Source organism: Corvus brachyrhynchos, unplaced genomic scaffold, assembly GCF_000691975.1.
Source record: "Corvus brachyrhynchos isolate BGI_N302 unplaced genomic scaffold, ASM69197v1 scaffold283, whole genome shotgun sequence".
NCBI classification, from domain to species: Eukaryota; Metazoa; Chordata; class Aves; order Passeriformes; family Corvidae; genus Corvus; species Corvus brachyrhynchos.
In genome coordinates this window covers 2,678,497-2,695,781 of record NW_008237409.1, presented here as the reverse complement: position 1 = coordinate 2,695,781, position 17,285 = coordinate 2,678,497, and the positions used below count along the sequence as shown (strand labels likewise).

General features: G+C 42.6%; 1 protein-coding gene across 5 annotated transcripts in view; it reads left to right on the top strand.

Annotated features, from left to right (window-relative positions):
* VMP1 (vacuole membrane protein 1) overlaps positions 1–17,285 on the top strand; it is a 61,002-nt gene that overhangs the window by 26,507 nt on the left and 17,210 nt on the right. For all 5 annotated transcript variants that reach the window (XM_017730972.1, XM_017730973.1, XM_017730974.1 and 2 more), the window contains 2 exons: positions 1,997–2,128; positions 15,096–15,176. In XM_017730972.1, the coding sequence (XP_017586461.1) occupies positions 1,997–2,128; positions 15,096–15,176 (213 nt within the window). The remainder of the gene's footprint in view (positions 1–1,996; positions 2,129–15,095; positions 15,177–17,285) is intronic.

The following is a 17,285-nucleotide window of genomic DNA, read 5'->3' as shown; positions in this document are numbered from 1 at the left end:
CTGCTGATAATGAGTGTTACAAGGATTAAATATCCCTGTGCCCAAGGAATTATTAGGTGGAATGAAAATGATGCTTTTTTCAATCCCTGTAAAAGTTGGCTCCAGCAGCCCTGGCCTGCAGAAGGGCTCAGAAACAATCTCGTAGGTGAATGCCAGTTTTCACAGCCTCCCATCCCATGGGGACAAGGAATTCAATAGTGCCCTATATTTTTAATGTGTTGCAGCCTTTTTGGTTTTTTACAAGAAATAAGGGGAAAGAATAAAAATGTTTAATTGCTCGGGATTAGCAGAACAGGCAGCCTGTGTCCTGAGCAGGATCAAATCTGTTTGAAAGACTCTTTCTAGTGGAGTAATTTCCCAGTTTCCTTTTCTGAATGTATTTGTGTAAAAGAATTTTGATTAGCATTTGCCTTTCCAGTTTGTTGTTAGTCTAAGGAATCTCCATGTAAAACTGACATTCAGAGTTAAGTGGTGAAAATAGCTAATGTTACAAAAAGCAGTTCAATAGTTACTGGTTTGGAGCCCTTAATTGCACTTAAGGAACCTATCTGCAGCAGACATGAAATCATATGATTTTTGTTGCACTTCTGAAATGTTTTGTAATAATGAGCATGTGACTTAACCAATTTAAAGAAAGTTCATGTCCAGTACACACATGCAAACCTCTTCCTCAGTTCACAGAACGAAGCCAAAGCAAATTGGCAGAGCCTGGAGGAGCAATGTGACTTTTTCTTCTTGCATCACCCTGAGAACATAACCTCAAGTTAATTTTTCTGAAGTGTTGTTGCTACTGTTTTCAGGCTTATCTTCCCCTTGTGTCAGAAATATGCAGATTAATGGAGTTCAGCTTGTTGCAGTCGTTTAAATTTTTTCTTCTGTGGAAAACAAGGGCATAAACATTGGAGGCCGTGCACTTTGGGAGCTTAAACTGAGAATTTAACAGCTTGGGTAACTTCGGTGGTATTTAAAACCACAACCTGTTGATTTGGAATATCCACAGCAGCTGGAATTCTTGCTTGCAGCTGTGTATAGAGCAGGAACAAAGGAAATTGAAAAGCTTTCACATTGCTTCAAAGGAGGAGAAAAGCATTTGTTACTCACTGCTGACCCTGGGAGAGAAAAGCCATCTGCAGGGAGCACATTCCCGTACAGTGCTCAACTATTGTCTCTTACCTGCCCTAAATTTAAACCATCCTGAGTTAATTCCAAGTTCCTGTTCCATTAGCCTCTGTTTATCCATATGTTCAATCTTAGCTGTCTCTCTTTTTTCTCTTGGTTAAGCTAAAGTTGCCTTTACCCACAAGACTGAAATGAGTCATTTGATGTCCTGAGAAAACAAATATAATTTTCCTGCGGTGAGAAAGCAGCCCTCCTTTCATCTGGGGTTGGCTCCAGTTATCCCAGCTGAAGGAGAGGGGAAACTCGAGCTCAGGCTTTGCTTTACCTTTTTTTTCCTTGTTGTAGTAAAACCCGAGCCTGTTTTCTAACAAACTCTTGCCCAGAGTCTCATGACTGAACAAGCAAACTCTGGGACAGCACCGGCGAGGAGCTCCTGGATTATTCTGAAGGCCCCTCGGGATCAGGGGCTGTCACATGCTGGGGAATGTGTCTGGCATCATGTGGTGGGGTGAGACACAGCAGTGCTGACTCAGGATGTGTGGGATAGGGATGTGTGGGACAGCAGGGCCACCAGCTCCAGCCTCCCACGGCTCCTCCACGCGCCGCTCCACGGGGCCCCAGCGATGCACAGGTCCTGTCTGCCCGACCCTGCAACCCCCCCAGGCTTTCCCCTGCACAGAGAAAGAAAGGGAAATAGGGATTCAAAGTGGACAGCATTCTGTTGGAAATGATGGGAATTCTGACCTGGTGGATGAAAGCAAACTGCTCCAAACAGCTGGTCTCGTCGGCTCGGAGAATGTCCACAGGATTTGTGCGTGTCACATGTTTTGTGTTTGGGAATAAACAGGAAAATAAATCAGGATTGTTCTTTTCCCAGGGTGCTGGTACAGCCATTGGAGAGCTGCCCCCGTATTTTATGGCGAGGGCAGCCCGGCTCTCTGGTGCTGAACCTGATGATGAGGAGTACCAGGAATTCGAGGAGATGCTGGAACACGCAGAGACTGCACAAGTAAGGACAGCGTGCAAAACAACAGAATTAATAAAACACAGAACAACTAAGGAGTAAATAACCATTCCAATTAAGCGAGAAGGGGCCAAAAAATCAGTTGGTGTGAGTTCACAGGGGACTTCCCGGGGATGGAAAAAGATCCTACACTGGGTAGATACCCGTGGTGATGGGAGGACAAGAATGCAGCTTGTTGGAGCAGATGAAATAGTGCAGCCAAGTATTTGCTACAAGTACTGCAATTATTTAGATTTCCAAGAACAGCACAATAAAGGTAGGGAGACACTGGGCTGGGAAAACAGGGGTAGAGGAGCTGCTGTTCCATAATCCTGGTGGTTCTGGCTGCATTTAAAGCCTCCCTGGGCCAGAGATTATTTCCAGCCTCAGCTCATCCCTTTCAGATGACATTTGCCTGCTGTGCCACTGACACCCTCAGGGGCCAGTGTGTGACCCATTCATCAGCCTGAGGAAACGTTTTTCCTGATGTGGAAATGCAGCAAAACTGCTCCAAGTGCCTTTTTGTTGCTCTTGTCATTTATTTTCTCAAGGGGTTAAACAGAGCACATTTTGCAATTGATGCTGCACATCAGTCTGGTACTACTGTGGATAATTTTTCCTTCAGGTCAGGAGTTTGCATCCTGGTCACAAGTTACTGATAGTGTTCTAGAAGAAATTAAACATTTTTTCCTCGTGCTGCTTGCCACTGAATTTTTCCCTCTGTATTTTTCCTTCTTATCCTGTTTTGTCTGCCACTAAGTTGAAACTGGTCATGAGACTGCTGTTAAAAACCAGCAGATGCTATTTACCATGCACTTATGTCTTTAAACTCCTCTGCCAGGGTATTTTCTGGAGATAAATACATACTTTTTTTTTTTTCCTCCTTCAAAAACATGGATGAAGCTTTTCCATGAAAGTGGTTAGTCTGGAAATACTGAATGCAATCTAGTAATTCTAACAGTAAACCCTGTGTTTCCTGAGAGCCTCCCCCTACTAGAAGGTTCCAAAGGGTTTTTCTGCTATTATAAATAGTAAATTCTTCTGTTTTTTTAAAGATGCAGCAGGGGGAAGAAAGAATCTGCTTTGTTCTTTACTCTCTCATCAATCTTTGCTGTGCAAAGTAATCCCCTAACTGTACGAAAATCAAGTTGTGGTAAAAAAACCAACAACGAAACCAGTGCAATACATGACTTCAGTATCTGTGTTTACTGAAACTCTCCCAGCAAATTATATGTGTGTACAGTTGTGGGAGCAGCCAGAGATGGTTTCCAGAACGCACAGGGAGATTCTTGGGAAGACAATTTTTGCTAGAGAGCATTTTGTCAGGCCAGGCCAAACTATAGCTGTATTGACTGCCCGGAGTGAACAAATGGCCTTGTGGAATTAATGAAGAAAACCGATGGTGTTATTTACCAGTACTTTTGATTTTATTTTCTTGGCAATTGAATTTGGATTGAAGCGTGTTGTTTGGTGGATGGATGGCCAGCAAAAAAAAAAGAAGTGTTTTAAACTCCACTTGTGGTTTGGTTTCTATAAACTCTTTTAACATGAGGTTTTGACAATCCGATTAAATTGTATTGTGCTCATAAAACTGACAGTTCAGTTTTTTCCATTTGCTAATGTGACTTCCTTTTTGCTTTTGGCTCCAATCATGTTTTCTCTGGATGTCTGCGGGAGACAGGCCTGCCTTTCCTATGACCTCTGTAAATCCCAGTCTCCAGCATATCTTATCACTCTTTGCCCTGTAATTTGTATTCATGTGCAGTGGTGATGTCTATTTTTGAATTGCTCATTAACAATTGTTATTACCTCCATCAGCTTTCTCCCACTCTCCCGAGTTTGACACCTCACACGGGGGCTGTGACAAGTGTCCTGTGCCTCGGGGATGCTGCAAATGCTTGATGTCAGGTGACAGGAGCCTTCCTTCAGTATAAAGGCCTCGTTACATCCAGCCTTTTGGAAAGGCTTGGGAATGGGTGTTGGATTTTGAAGAATAGCTGACCTGCTCTTTGCCTACGAGGCAGAGCCAGCTGCTCTGACGTTTTTGCTGCGTGTGTGTTGCTCAGAGGGCTCGTTGCTGCTGTTCCTCAAAAACAATGGTAATTTGGAGAAACAGATGAGCATCTTCTCTGGTGTGAATAGATCATGGCTATAGCATCCAGCCTGAAGGATCTGTGAGGGGGAATATGCTTGCTGGCTGGGCACTTAAAAAAAAGGTGGCCTAAGAGGATTAAACAGCATAAAGGTTTAATGCTCCATTCAGAGTTACACAGAGTAAAACGCCATTTACTTTAAAGAGTCTATTGATGGATTTTCTGTCCTGAATCTCACATCTGAGTGACCTGCCTCCTTGTGCTGGCTTTTGAGAGAGCTCATTAACCTGCAGCCGATGTGTCTGTCCTGTACTTTCCATTAGCACACTTGAGAAAAAGCCCCTTATTTTAAAGGAACACTCACTTCTCCTTCCTGTGTCCCTTTGTGTGCTCACCAGCGAGTCCCAGTTCCGTGCAGGGAGTGTCAGAGCTGCCTCGTGGCCGTGCCCTGCAGAAGGGGGGTGGTTTTCACTCCGGGCTCTTTGTCCCCAGAGCTGCCACAAGGCAGAGCCCAGCACGCCCCAGACAGAGCAGCTCGCTGGGATTTGTTCATACTTAAGGCAGTGTTTAAAACCCACCGGGATCTCAGCTGCTGTTAGCTCTCTTCCAGTCGAATTCCAGAGTGAAGGAGTGTTTTTATCAGAGCTCCCCTTTTAGCCACAGGGAGTATCTCCAGTGCAGCCGTTCAAAGCAACCTCTCAATTAGGGGAAGTGAATCCACTGCTCAGCGCTGGGGCAGCACTTTGGTAATGACACAGTCACAGACACTTCGTGCAGTTTTGTGTCCCCACACACATGAGCAGGGACTCTCTTTTTGCCAGTTTAATAGTTGCTGGTTGGTGATTTTTCTGGGTTCTTTGTCATGCTGAAACACTTCAAGCTGAGGAGTGAAAAAGCAGCTTTTGGTGCCAGCATCCCTCAAGGTGCTCAGTGACAGTGCGTGGGCATTGCTGTATCCTGGTACTCCTTGCTAGGAGGGGAAAGTACTGATATCTTTGCATATCTAATCCCTAATGGCTGTAAGTGTTTGGCTTCATTAAGTGGCATTTCTGTAAGAACTAATGATTTACACATCGGGGCTTTGCTTCTGTGCAGCCTTGCCGCAGCCAAATTTCCATGTAAAAATATTTTCTAGTTGCCTATGTTACTATCAGCCACTGCTGTTTGTTTACTTTCCAAGCTGTGTCCTGCCTCGGGAGGAATACAGGCTTGGAGAAGGGTTAAATGCATAGAAATGCCGAGATGTAGCAGGACTGGTTTGGAAATGATCGAGTGCTATCTGCACACTGGCTGTCAGTTGTTGCTGGGACCTGTTTTTGCCTCCACTGAACCTTTACTGGTTGTGGTTTGTCTGGCCATCACATGACTTCTCTGAAAATTCCCCCTCCCCTCCATTTCCAGTAAACTGTTTGAACAGGAGTGACTCAGACTGAAACCAGCTTCCCTGTAACCACAGGGCTTGTTAAAGAATTTGTCAACGTGGACTCGAGAGGGTTCGTATTAAACTGAGCTGCAACCGCCTGGCATTGGTTGCGTCAGGAGTTCCACCGAGCCACTTCCTGCTCCCCGAGGGCTGCAAGGGGTTAAACCCACGGATTCTGTGATGGTGACAGTCACACACATGCTAATCCCATCTTCCCAGCGTTTCTGAAAACCCTGGGTTGCTTTTCCACATCTTCACGTGGGGTTGCTCTGTGCAGGAGCAGAACAAAATCCGTGCCACACCCCGGAGAAGCCAGCGCTGTGTTCTGACACGACACTGACTTCACTCACGGGGAATGATTAGGCTCAACTAATAAGTGAAATCTCACTTAATTAGCAGCGTTAAAGATGGCCAAATTATAAACGGATCTCTCCCGTGATTAAATTAACAGCTCCTATCTGATAAGTTCCTGCTTGAAAAGGCTGCTGGCTTGTTTAATCAACAGCGTTTAAGGGTACTTGGTAGAAGAAAAAAGAAGTTAAAGGAGACCACAAGCAGGTTTTATAAAGCATTTATCATAAAAATGGAAGTGGAAGGGTCACGTACAATAACTGGGAAACCTTGACTTCTTCTTTTTCCCCTTTTTTTGCCTTCCCAGAAATCACTTGTTTAAACTGAACATCAAACTCCACTCATCCTTCCTCTTGCTCACTCTTCCAATCACCCCCTTTCCTCATCGGCTTCCTTTCTTTATTAATTGTGCTGCACAAGGAGGTTGCTGCTGTGGGTGGTCACCAGGAGGCTGCTCCTCACACCCTGCATTCCTCAACTTTGATGCCTGTATTTGTTAATAGCTGTAGGGGAGGGTTCTTCCCCTCTTTTAGGGTGGCCTTTAATTAAATAGAAATTCAGAACTGATCAAACCTTGAAGCTGCACTTCAGAAACTCCCCACAAGCACTGGGGAGTGAGGTGGCAAAGTGACAGTGTGTTTTCACAGACAATATAGTGAGCAGTGGATACTCTGAATAACAGCTCAGTTTTGAACTCTTCTCCAAAATCACCAAGTTTAAAATACGTTTTGGAATGAGTCAATGACAGCTTTAAATAAGGGAACTTGATCTTGAGCACTTGCTGAGAAAAGAGGTAGCAAAGAGTTAAAACAGGCAGAGGGTAGACAATAAGAGCTGTGAGTAAGGAATGTGTAAACCTCCTCCTGGTTGGATTTCTTTGGGCACTGGCAGGAGAACGTGCCCACATTGTTCTATTCATTTGCACACCTGCTCACAGATAAGGAAGAAATAGCACAGAGCACTGCAGTAATTACTAATGGTGACTGGAGATGACTTTTTGAGTTCTGTTTTGAAGGGCTTTTTGTATCTGTTCCCTAAAAAATTATTTTAATGTTTAGTGTGTAAGTACATAAATCAGAAATCACCCCGGCAGTGAGGAAACCTGGGTTACTTTGCAACATTTTCGCTCAGTATTAGGTCAGAAGGATTTTCTCAGTAACAAATTTCTCACTTTGCAACAGAAATGAGAAATAATGTCACCATGTGTCCTGGAAATGCTGGAAGCTGCATTTACACAGGAGTTGTGGAGAAGCAGAGGGTTGGATTCTGGCATTGGATTTGCATGCCCTGTTCTCTGTGTGTTGGGAATGCTCAACACAAGTTTCTAAGGGGAAAATTTGGCCCTAAATACTTGATATTTCACTCCTCAGCATTCTGAGAAAGACCAATAAATGATCAAAGGCTGGGTCAGAAAAGCTGCTTTAAATATTTTTTTAAGGACAACCTTCAATAACTGATAGAAATTACTTATAGTATCACAATCAAGAAAATGGCTGCTTTTTTTTCCCCCTGCTCCAGACACTGTTTAAATATCTGTGTTGTACAAGAGTCTGGTATGCAGACCACTTCTCTGAGCTGTCTGGGAACCTCTGTCCCTTCCAGGGAGAACGGGGGTGAGGTTGCACATCTGGGCTGAGAGGGAAGACTTGTGTGTGCTAAAGGCTTTGTCAGAAGTTCCTCACTTCAATTCTATTTTAATCCTTAACTTATGTCTAGGTCCCGTGTGGAGAAACAGTATTTTTTTCAGCTGATGGCTTTGAGTTCTCAGGTTTGTCAGAGATTGAAAATGTAAATTTTCATGACTGGTTATCAAAAATTCCTTCCTTACAATGTCTGGATCTTAAACTGCCTCAAAATAGGGATTGATGCTTTAGAATGGATTTTTTAAAAAATTGACAATGTCCTGGAATTGGCAGAGCTGTGGCCACAATAACTGATGGCAGTTGTAGCTTTGAGATAAATGAGCAGCTGCAGTGGGGTTTGGGGGAGTGCTGGGATGTCCCTTTACTCCACTCCTCTCCCTGCCTGTGGCTGTAGTATCTTGTCATGGAATCACAGAAAAAGTCACCTTGAAAGGGACCTGAGGCAGTTCTTAGTCCAACTTTTTCTTTTCTAGTCCAGCTCAGGTTCCTCAGGGCATTGTCTGGGCTGGTCCTGGAGCTGCACAACCTCCCTGGGAAATCTCCTCCAGTGCTGGTGACATTCCCACTGACAGCTCCCTTCCCTGAAAATGGGTTGCAGGATCTGCTCTGCCAGGTCTCCTGCGAGATGTGAATACAAAGTGGTTGTTCAGCAAGGAAAGAAATCGTTTCATTTCATGTTTTTGTGCAGGGCTGGAAAGCTGCAGAGTCTCAAAGTGGACAGGTCGCCGCTCTGAGGAGCAGAGGTGGCAGGGAATGTGGTTAAAGGGGCTACAGCTCTGCAGGACAGATCTGATAAGGCCGAAAGGACACGCTCCTTCCTCTTCCTTTAGGCTATTTCCTTTAATTGTGTCTCGTTCTTTATAAAATTTCTTTATTCATACAGTGTGTGAAGCAAAAGGACTTTTTATATAGAAGTCTGAGGGTTTCAGTTCTAGTTGTGGAAAAAGCTGGCATTAAATTTGAGTTACAGAGCTCACTGAGCTCTATAATCCACGTTCCTTTTGGCATTTCCCTGCTGAGCCTGAGTGTCGTGTTGAATTGTAACAGGCTGAAATCTTGAAATTAAAGCTCCTGAGATGGGGTTTGTTGTAAAGAAGCATTTGCTGGTTCTTCCCTGGAGAAGGGGGATGGAAATAAAAAGTTCCTGCCATGATACAGATGATTAATGAAACGAAGAAAATACCTGGAAGTTCCTACTGGAACTAATGGACTGATCTAGAGCTGGTTGACTTCATTCCTGTTCCTGTTCATGGGGAGATGTTATTTACCATAAAGTGGAAGTTTCACACTTTTACTCCAAGACAGGCTAAAATTAAATGACCAGAGAAAGCCATGGCTGCTGTTGGAATGGACACTTCACTCTGTTGTCTCTGCTCCCACAGGACTTGCAAAGGTTTCAGCTCCTCACACGACTCCGTGGCTTCTTTTGTCTGTCTTTTCTAACATCACTTTTAAAATCTGCTAGGAGGACAATGGGTTTCATTGTATTTTCTATAGAAAAACTGCAGCTTTTCTGACCCAAGAACTAACGTTAGTTACTCATGTCTGAGTTTACAAAGTCCCAAAGATGATCATCCTCCTGATTGTCTCTGGATTGCAGCATCACCCCTTAACCTTAACATGCAACCAACCTCAGGAATTTGAAGACAAACAGATGTGGAAATAAATCCCTCACAATCTGTGTCCAGCATTCTCGTCCTCAGAATGTAGAATGTAGTAGAAAAATCCACCTGTAGATTTAATTTCTTGTTGATTTGTGATTTGTCTATAATACCTACTGTATGTTCATCCTTGCCTACAAATATTCTGAATATTGAAGTCTTACCAGTTTCAAGCCCTCAGATCTCCAGCACAGTCTATTTAATGAGACTTTGTGGGTGCTGCTCTCTTCTTTCCACAGTTCTTTGGAGAAGCCAAGGCTGTTTTATTGCTGTTTGGTCGCCTTCATCTTGTCCTTTTAAAACTGTTTTCATGTTCAACATTGACATCTTTTTCTCTTGCAGCTTTTCCATGATTACCCAATTCCTTTTCCAGAATTTAATGTCTCAGAAAACCCAGACTTCTCATGAAGTGAAACTTACTTAGAATCTGGAATGTCTGTCCTATGCCTGTTGTGTGTAAATCCCTTTCTTTCATCAAACTTAGTACTTGCTTAGTTCTGCTGCCATCCCTTCACTGCTTTCAGTAATCCTTGAAAACTTTTTCCATCTTCCTCTTTTGGGGGTCTGATTTCCCAGACAGGACCTTTCTTTCCCATATTTTTGGGTGATAAGGAGGTTTAAACCTTACCCCTCACACCCTCTGCTCTCCAGGCATCAAGATGGAAATATCCCCTTTTAGTTTGCCCCTTGTTTGCATTTAACTGGAAGTATTTTGGAGAAAGCTGGAACAAAGATCCATGAGCTACTATAACAGTATTCCTGCTTGTAATTCACTCATGAGATCTGTTGCCTCTGAGGTTTTGGGGAGGGTTGAGAAGTCATTTTTGGTCAGTGAGTGATGAACAGTTTGCAGGGATGTGTTGTGACCTCCCAGCCTTAGGTACCTCTCTGACTCCTTCACAACTGCTCCTCTGCAGTCAGTGCATTATTCCAAGGAGTTAATAATTCTTCCCAGTCCTCTGAAATCCTGGAATCCATTGCCTGGCCACAAATGGTCATTCTCCCATAAGTTGTGTTTGATTCCATTGTGTTGTAACAGAAAGCCAGAAGAAACAAAACACTGTGAAGCTCATTTTTAACATAACTCGGATTTTTATATAAAGGGGGGCACTGTCTTTGCAGGGAGCTCTTTAAATGTTAAGAAATCTATAATTTTGGTGATCTAAATGGTAGCTTCATATGCAGTCTTCAGTCTTTGGGGGGAAAAATGTTCTCCTCTTGAGATGATTATCTGGATAATTAAACTTTTTTATTATAACAATAATAGAAATAATGCTCATCCTTGTGTTAAATCTGCCAGTATTATCAATGTATTTGTAAAGTGCTCGAGGTGTTTACAGCAGAAAAGAAATGGGAGAGAAGATAAGGTTTTCCAGGCCTCAAATCCCTGGAATCTGGATCGTGTTTTTCAGAGATTGAGCTGGGATGTGATGGGAGCCATGGGTTTCTCAGTGCTCCTAAAAATCTGATTGCAGCTGTTAGAAAATGAACTGTCACATTGCATAATCTGTGCAGGCTTCAGAGAACAGATCTGCAGAAGCATTACAGGTTTTCTCTGTGGAATTCAGTCCAACTCCGATTATTCAGAGCTCCTTGGATACCTCCAACTACTCCTGTGGATCCATCAACCAGCTCTGCTCTTGCAGAGAAAAAAGAGGTTTCACAGTTTCAATGGGAACAATTAATTGAAATTAATTTCAGAGGGAAAAGAGGAAAACTTATTTACTAAAATTATTTTGTTTTCCTTGAGCTTGTTAGTTAAATCTGGTGAGCTGCTTGTTCTTCCCTCACCTTCAGAGGAGCTCACCAACTTTACAGTGAAAGAAGAAGAGAGAGATTGAATTACAAATGGAAACGAAATAAAACAGAGGGATGGGACAAAGCCTTGTAATTTAGACAAGGTTGTCCATTCTTTCTTTCAGGAAGGACTTTTCCAGGGGTAAAAAGTCCATATTTACACAGAGCTGCTCCACAAAGGAAGAACACTGTGGCAGAACCATGTAAATTCTCTTTACCACCCCTTTAGGTGTGGAGCTTTGGGAGGGTTTTTTGTCCTATGGAGCCACTGGGGTCAATCAAATGATGAAAATTTCCTTTTTCCTGAGGCTGAGCAGATCCAGGACAATTACCCCTGAGCTGCCAGCTGGGCCTGGGGAATCATCCCTGACCTTTCCGTGCCTCTTGTTCCCAGCCCAGTTCTTGGGATCTGATGATTAACCCAATGAAGTCATGTTTAATCATTTAACCTTCCTCTGCCTGCGCTGTGGCACTCACAGGAAATCTATTTCCAAACCCCAAAAACTCAATCATCTTTGAAAGGGACACAGTGAGCTAAAGCATCCTGAAATGTTATAAAGAATGAATCACAGTTAGCTGAGAGGCCAGTCCAGTCTAGAAACTTTAATTTGGGGGGAAAATGGTTTGCCTGTAAGTAGCTGAACTTTTGTCTTTTTTCATGTATATATATATATATAAATAATATTATTTTTTAAAGCAGAAAGTTATTTTCTTTCATTTCAAATGCTTAAAAAAACAGAGGAAAGATTCTTCCCCATGCAGGCTTTAGAAAAGAAAAAAAAAAATCAGTTGTGAAATAGGTAAAAGTTGTGAAACTGGGGATTGTATTCTCGGAGAAATGAAACTTTTAAGGCTTTTTTATTGTTCCAGATGTCGCAAAGATTTGTCAAACAAAATTTAAGGAAGGAACCAAAGAGAAATAGTTCTGAACTTGTTTTCACAGAGTAAATGTTGAGGCTGGAATTCATAGTTTTGTTGCAACCCTGGTAGGTTTGTTACCCTGCAAATTATTCATAGCTGTGATTACCTTAGATCATAGAAAATAGGTTAAAAAAATCTTTAATTTGCCTTTTGGCTTATTTAGAAAATTTGAAGAAAGGAAAACAAATGACAAGTTCTTGAGTGAAATTTTTAGAACTTAAAATTGTGCTTTCCATGAAGTACTTTGTGATAGACAATGTAAAACCAAAACTTAACAAAGAAACAAGCTGAGTAATAACTTTATTTTTTTAAGTTATTCATTAATAAGGTGAGAAAAACTGCTCCAACATTGGTTTCAGTTTGGTTTGGTTTTTTTTTTTAAGGCAGACTTTTACACTTTTTAAAAAGACTTTCATCATTAGTTTTGTAATGTTTTATATGTTTTTAGCTGGAGGGGAAATATTAGTTTCAAGGCAGCCTTGAATTTTGCAGCAGTTGAGAAATGTGGGTGAGGGAAGCTGGTTCTTTTTAAGAAATGTGGTTTAAAATGGTGCACTGTGCTTACCCTAAGTTAATACAATTTATATCTAATTATAATAATATATTTTATTAAAGCAGCTGTGCTGCAAGTATTAATTTAAAGGTCATTTGCTAGAGAGTTTATTTGCAATTCCAGCTTGTGAAAATGAATACAACAGTGCATTAGCAACACAGTAAAAGATAATGGGGGAATAAATTAAAATCAGAATAGAAACAACTTCCATGCAAATAAATCATGGATCCATTTGAATAATTGTCTTGGAGTGTTTTATTTTAAAGATTCTTTGCCCTGAGATTTATGGAGCTGCAAGAAAAAATATTTATTGGCTTATAAAAGTGAAAATATTGCTCCAACCCCTGAGCTTTGGGAAATGGGGGAGAAAATAGGAACTGAAAATGTCCTGGTCACACTGTTCCAGAAATCCCTGAGGAAGGAACTATTTCAGGACACCTTTCCCAAGGACAAAATCTGGTTTAGCACTTTTTGGTGTTAAATTAATTGGTAAAGAAATCCTGAGGAGTGATTTTCACTTGTGTGTTTGGCTGGAGAATTGGGAGAGCTGTTGTTTTCCTTGGGGAAAATCCTAGGTATTTTATTCCCTCCATCCTTGGCAGCCCATCCCAAATCCTGAGGGTCCCCATATCAGGGATCTGGGATCCCCTTTTTGGGTTCTGTTTCCTTGGAAATAACCACGAGGGAATTGCAGTTGGAGCAGGAACTGCCCTGGATGTCGCAAGATTTTTGGGCTTGGTTGTCTGTAAATTGTCATGTTTTGTTGTTTATAACAATTTATGGCAAAATTCGCTCTTTTAATGAAAAAAAACCACCATGAAAAAATTAATTTTACTTTCCAGATTGTTTCCTATCAGAATGAGCTCAAGGGTTTGGTGTCAGCCTCGCTGGGAGCAGGTTTAATCCCTTGTGTTCTGTGGGGATCCTACGAGTTCAATGGGAAAATAGCAGGAAAAATTTTCATTAAAAGAGTGAATATTTGATCTCTTCCATTTTGTAATCACGATCCCGAGGTGTACCTCCTGGTCAAAATGTGCAAATTCACCCTTAAAGAATATTCTAGAGGGTTTTAATACTCCCCTGTGGTTAAAAATGTCCCACTGTAAGATTTAGGAAATCTCATTTCTTTGGCATTTTTCTTTCAATTTTAATGTGAGTTACTTTGCCAAACATTAAACACAATAAACAGAATTATTCTGACTAAAGTAGTTTTTTTGGGGGGTTTTTTAATTTTTGAATTGAGAATTTAACTGTTTGAAAGCACAGTAATGGAGAAAAGTTACTACTTGAAAAAGGGGTTTAAAAAAGGTGGGTTTAAAAAAAAAAATAGATTATCACAGATCTATTATTTTTTAATCTACCATAGAAAATTTTGTCAATTCTACAACTCAATATTTTAATAATATGCAAGAACATTGTCAAATAATTGTAGTTTTCTTGTATTGGTGTTTAGTATTTAAAGTTTCAACAGAACTTTAACAAAGTTAAAATAGCATAAATGTGATTTTTCTGGATTACACTGCAGTTGCTTTAATCAAGAATTAATGATAGTCTAAATTCTACAATTCAGTAGTAAAGGGTGGAATTTAGACTATCATTAATTATTGATTAAAGTAATTTCCTTGTGTAATTTATTGCATTTCTCCTGGAAAATCAGAATTTTATTGCTTATTTGTAGGTTTTTAAAAAGGAATTAATAATTATTTTTTAATGTTTGCTATTCCCAAGGATTCCCAGCTTTCTGTAACTGTTGTGGCCAAGCCTGAGCAGGGAGCACTGACCTTGCTTTTATTTCTCTGGACAGTTTTGCTCCAAAAGAATTTAATCTCCTGTAAATTCACTTCTCACATTCAAACAAACTGCTTGTGAGAATCTTTATTTTTGCTTTTTAAAGGGTTTCCTGGGTGTTTGGCAAATGTTGGGACTCAGGAGTAAGGTCTGATCACAAAATAAAAGGAGGCAGCTTTGTACAGAACAGCTCCAGTCACAGGGGCTGCACCTTCCCTGCTTTTAAAGTCATTTGGGCTCAACTTGATGGATTTTAATGAATTTTACAAGTCTGTTGTAGGCAGTACCTGGAATTGGCTGTTTTGATTGAGATCATGGGTTTGGGACAACAGATCTAAGGAAATAATGGGATTGTTGTGCTCTTTCTGTTCTCAAAAAGTACCTTTTTAACACTGGAAATGGCACTGAAGGAATTCATTCCCTCTGCTTGTTTAAGGAATAAGGTATAAGCAGCACAGGCATTCCAAAGATATGGGGGAATAAATACTGGAAAACCTGTTTCCATAGCATTGGGAGCTTAGTGCCACTCGCAGGGTTTGGAAAAACAAAACTCAGTGGCTGTGGGTGGGCAGATTTCCACCCTGAGCACCATGATTGTCCCTCTAAACTTAGGGTTTCAAACTGGCCTTTTTGGTTTAAAATTTCTCCCAATTGCTAGCTAGGAAATCCTGGAAATCACACCCTTTCTGAGCTCTGTTTGTGTGGGGTTTTCCTCATTAACACCTTTGTTTTCCTGTTTGCAGGACTTTGCTTCCCGGGCTAAGCTGGCTGTGCAGAACCTGGTGCAGAAGGTTGGGTTCTTTGGGATCCTGGCCTGTGCCTCGGTGAGTTTTTCCCAGGAACAGGGGGATTTATGGGCACAAGCTGCAGCTTGGATGTACTGCCATGGGATTCATTTTTGTTTGCAGTTTCTGTGATCTCTGGGGTGCTCAGGGAAACAAAATCTGCTGGAATTGTGTTATGGTTTCTTTAGGTGTTCATGTATTGTATCTGGCATTCTTGACATCTTCAAATCCAGAGTTGTGCATGGATTGGAGAGTGGAAAACCACCTGCAGAAACCCTGGTTAGGGTGTCCATCCACTGCAATCCTCCCAAATCTGCTCTTTGGGTCCTTAGGAACCAGAGAGGGCAGAACAAGGAAACAAATTTCAGTCATGGCTGTGGAGCTACAAACTGCTCGTGGCCTTTTTAATCAAGAGGTGAAAGGAGCATCTCCAGTGATGCTGTTTTAGTTTTTGAGTAGGATAATGCTCTTCTTTCAGAATAAAAAAAATATTGGGAATTGTGGGACCCCCCCAGTCCCGTTTTTCTGGAATAACCACGGCATTACCCAGCTGCTGAGGTTTTCACTCCACACTTGCCCAGCATCTCTTGGTTTCCTAAACTGTAAAGATGACACAGCCAACTGCTTGCTCAAATGTAGGTAACCTGTGTTAGCTGGGGAGAATTAATCTGATTGGAGTTGCTGACATAAAGCTCCTGCTCACTAATCCTTTGAAATGTCTTCATGTTTAGAGTGGAGTCATAGCCTACGAGCTGCTCCTTAAATCCTCCCGGCTGGGGAGCTCTCAGGGTGCTGCTCCCTGCTCTGACTCAGTGTCCTGGGAGACATCCCTGCCCCATTCCCTATTCCTGTGTCACCCCCACGGCTTGGAGGTGGCAGGGATGAGTGACTGGGCAAGGTGGAGAAATGGAGAGCAGGAGGAAGAGAGGTGGCTGTAAACACCCTGGAATTCCTGCTCAGTAATATTTAAACATTTGCTTAACTTCTTCCCCACTTTGCTGCGCAGGCCTTGCTCGGGCCCTGAGCTCCAGCTGGGCTGGGGGAGGGATGAGGAGCCACCAGGGCACGGCTGAGGGTTTGTAAATGTGCTCACACAACAACTGCAGGAGAAAGGGAGAGGTGAAAGGTTCCAGAGGCGTTGCAAAAGCGGGGGATGCAGAGCTGTCCCTTTGCATGGCACCTCTGGGTGAGGCAGGGGGACCAAGGCAGCCCCCCATGTGTGCTCCTTGCATTTGGCTGTGCCCCCACGAGCCCCAGGGCTTTGACTCAGGCTTTCTCTGGCTTCTTGCTGCTTCTCTCTGCACTACCAGGTGTCTCCTCTGCTTGCCTCCCTTAAAATTGTGATCTTACTTCTGGATTTTAGGCAGAGTTTTATTTGATGTGTTTTTTATGACTGGAGGACTTGCTGGTGAAGTGGTAACCACTGTCCCAGCTGTGGGTCCTTGTCTGTTAAATGGTGGCTTCTAAACGCTGCCTAAAAACACCATCAAATGGAAATTAGAAGTCTGCAAGTTTATCCAGTGAAGTCAACTGACTGTCCTGTTGTTTAGTGGCAGTAAGGAAGTCAGGATTGTCTGGAGTTTATTTCTATATAAAGGCAGCTCTGGGGAAGGAACAAAGCAAGAATCAGCTCCGAAGTTCCTCACTGTGACTTGTGAGAATTTGCCCTCTTGTCTCTGTGGGCTTTTTTTGGCAACTTTGAGTAACAAGCACAGAGAAAACCTCGCTGGCTGCTCAGACACCCTCCTGAGGACTTGCTGAGTAACTTCTTGCCATGGTGTGCTCAGAGGCACCCACAGCACCCCTGCCCCAAACTCACTGCAGGGATTAAAATGTTCTGTGAACCGACAAAAGAACCCTCAGACTAAGCAGCCAAGAACACCCTGGAGACCTGGAGCAGCCTTGGCTCCGGGGAGCCAAACGCTGTGGAGTCAATAATTGACCAGCTCCTGTGCCCAGAGCAGCTGCCCCAGGTAGGGAGGGAGCTGCTGCAGCCGAGGTGGAGCCTGCTCAGGGACCGTTCCGGGGCACGATTAGAGCCCGCTTCAGATTTCTTCCTCTGCAGGTGCTGTTGTGGCTGCTCATAAATCTGAACTGCTGCTCTCCAACAGCCCAGTACAACCCTTTCTCACAGGTTGCAGGCTTGGT